Source organism: Etheostoma cragini, chromosome 14, assembly GCF_013103735.1.
Source record: "Etheostoma cragini isolate CJK2018 chromosome 14, CSU_Ecrag_1.0, whole genome shotgun sequence".
NCBI classification, from domain to species: domain Eukaryota; kingdom Metazoa; phylum Chordata; class Actinopteri; order Perciformes; family Percidae; genus Etheostoma; species Etheostoma cragini.
Window position 1 is genome coordinate 24,414,393 of NC_048420.1, and position 2,237 is coordinate 24,416,629.

Genomic DNA, 2,237 nt, shown 5'->3' on the forward strand with positions numbered 1-2,237 from the left:
GCAGCATATCTCCACCAGACTCCATGTAAATAATCACTACTTTTAGCGTGTATAGAGCAGCATATCTCCACCAGACGCTTATAGCTGTTCACTGCTCCTAAATGTCTTATTATTGTTGTGGTGTTTTTAGCCCCTGATGAGGGAGGTGGTGGAGAACAAGGTGGAGATCACCAAGCAGGAGGCCCGGGAGCTGGTGGAGCGCTGCCTCAAGGTTCTGTACTACAGAGACGCTCGCTCCTACAACCGGGTGAGTCGTGTGTGTGTGTGTGTGTGTGTGTGTGTGTGTGTGTGTGTGTGGAACAGAGTATTAAATGTTTTCCACACACACACCCTTGTTGAACATGTTGTAATTCCTGCGATGTTGTTTCTTACAGCACGAGATCGCCATAGTAACAGAAGAGGGCGTGGAGATCATCGGTCCTCTGTCCTCAGAGACCAACTGGGACATCGCTCACATGGTCAGGTAGGGTCAAAGGTCACACAGGACTCTCCTATGAACATCCCAACGTGTCTGTCTGAGCTGGTCAGCTGATGATGAGTTCCTGAGGTCATCATTTAGATGATAATGATAATAATAATAATAATAATAATTAATGTCTCCTCTGTCTGTCTTTCTGCAGCGGGTTTGAATGAAGACGAGCTGCGTCCACAACAACTGCAACTTATCTCACAGTGTAGTTTTTTCTCATGTTCAATGCAACTTTTGTATGATGGAAAATAAATGTATTAAATATGTATTTGGGTGTTTTGTTTGTACACATGAATGGGGCCAAAATTACCAGATATAACTATTATATTTCTGATTAGTAAGCATCACTATATTCAACATTACCAGTTCCATATACTGTAATAATAAACTGTATACACCAAGTTTCTTTGAGGACATTAGATCCAGTAAATTGGCTTTATATTAATATGCACGTGTACATTTTTATTTGAAGCATTTTAGCTTTCACTGTGTAAACAGGAGGCTGTTGCTATGCAGATTTTGGTAAATAAATGTATCTGTTTTGTAACTGGGCAGACCAGGAAAACGCGTCCAATCAGAATAAAGCCTGTCAGAAAAATAAGTCTGCTCAACCAATGGAATGTCTCCCGCTTTTGGTATCTGGGTAGATTAATGACAGTTAGCCAATCGGAATAGACGTTGACTTTGTAGTCAGGCAGACATAACAAAGTCGTCCAATCACAAAAAAATCTGAAAGGGGATTTTTGCTGTATCTTGGCTCAGGTACTTTCTTTTTCTTTTTTAAAATAAATACTCAAAAGAGATTTACCGAACCGATCATCCATTAATAAAAGAATAAATAAACTATTACCAGGAATTATTTAGAAATTAAAAATAGCGGCTAGTAACATGTTTAAGGGGGGTTTTCAGTGCTAATGCCATCTCATAGGAACCAGCTAGGCTAGTTAGCTAGCCTCCTACCGTTAGAAAATAAGCTTCAAGCGAGCCACGTAGAAAATGATAGCCGAGTCTAAAATGTCCTCCGTGAGAAGCAGTTTTATCTCTTTTTCTTTGAAATATAGTTGCAATAAATCCAGCTAACGTGTTAAAGTGTCGTCTTCTCGGTCAGCTAACCTAGAGGGTGTGTGTGCGTAGCCGTTAGCTCGGCAGTTGACGTTAGCTAGCTAGCTAGCTAGCTACATGTCGGGCTGGGCGGTTGAGACTAGAAGGGATACAGCTACGGCGACGTCAGTTACGTTGAGGCACCAAAACGACACCCTTAATTTAGGGGGGAAATCTCGGTTTGGATTAAAATTCTTCCGATGAACGAACGCGCGTTTCTTTGGTCAAAGGATTAAAGTTATGTTCTTATATAAACCTAGATTTTGAGAGATTTAGCGTAATTTTGCGTAACTTCCGGCCGTAGCTGGATCCCTCCTAGCCACAACCGAGCTGGGTCAGAGTGTGTGTAGCAGTTAGCCCGGCAGTTACATGTTGAGCCGGGGCACAGTGTAGCTGTTAGCCCGGCTGTTAGCCCGGCAGTTACATGTTGAGCTGGGTCAGTGTGTGTGTAGCTGTTAGCCCGGCTGTTAGCCCGGCTGTTACATGTTGAGCTGGGTCAGTGTGTGTGTGTGTGTAGGTGTTAGCTCGGTTGTTAGCCCGGCTGTTACATGTTGAGCTGGGTCAGTGTGTGTGTGTGTAGGTGTTAGCTCGGTTGTTAGCCCGGCTGTTACATGTTGGGCTGGGTCAGTGTGTGTGTAGCTGTTAGCCCGGTTGTTAGCCCGGCTGT

At 43.5% G+C, this 2,237-nt stretch overlaps 1 protein-coding gene across 1 annotated transcript in view; it reads left to right on the top strand.

Moving 5' to 3' along the window:
• psmb4 (proteasome 20S subunit beta 4) overlaps positions 1–732 on the top strand; it is a 3,021-nt gene extending 2,289 nt beyond the window's left edge. Inside the window, exons 2-4 of the mRNA XM_034892815.1 lie at positions 131–247; positions 375–463; positions 621–732. Coding sequence (XP_034748706.1) covers positions 131–247; positions 375–463; positions 621–633 — 219 coding nt within the window. The 3' untranslated portion in view covers positions 634–732. The remainder of the gene's footprint in view (positions 1–130; positions 248–374; positions 464–620) is intronic.
• Positions 733–2,237: the final 1,505 nt, after the last annotated feature.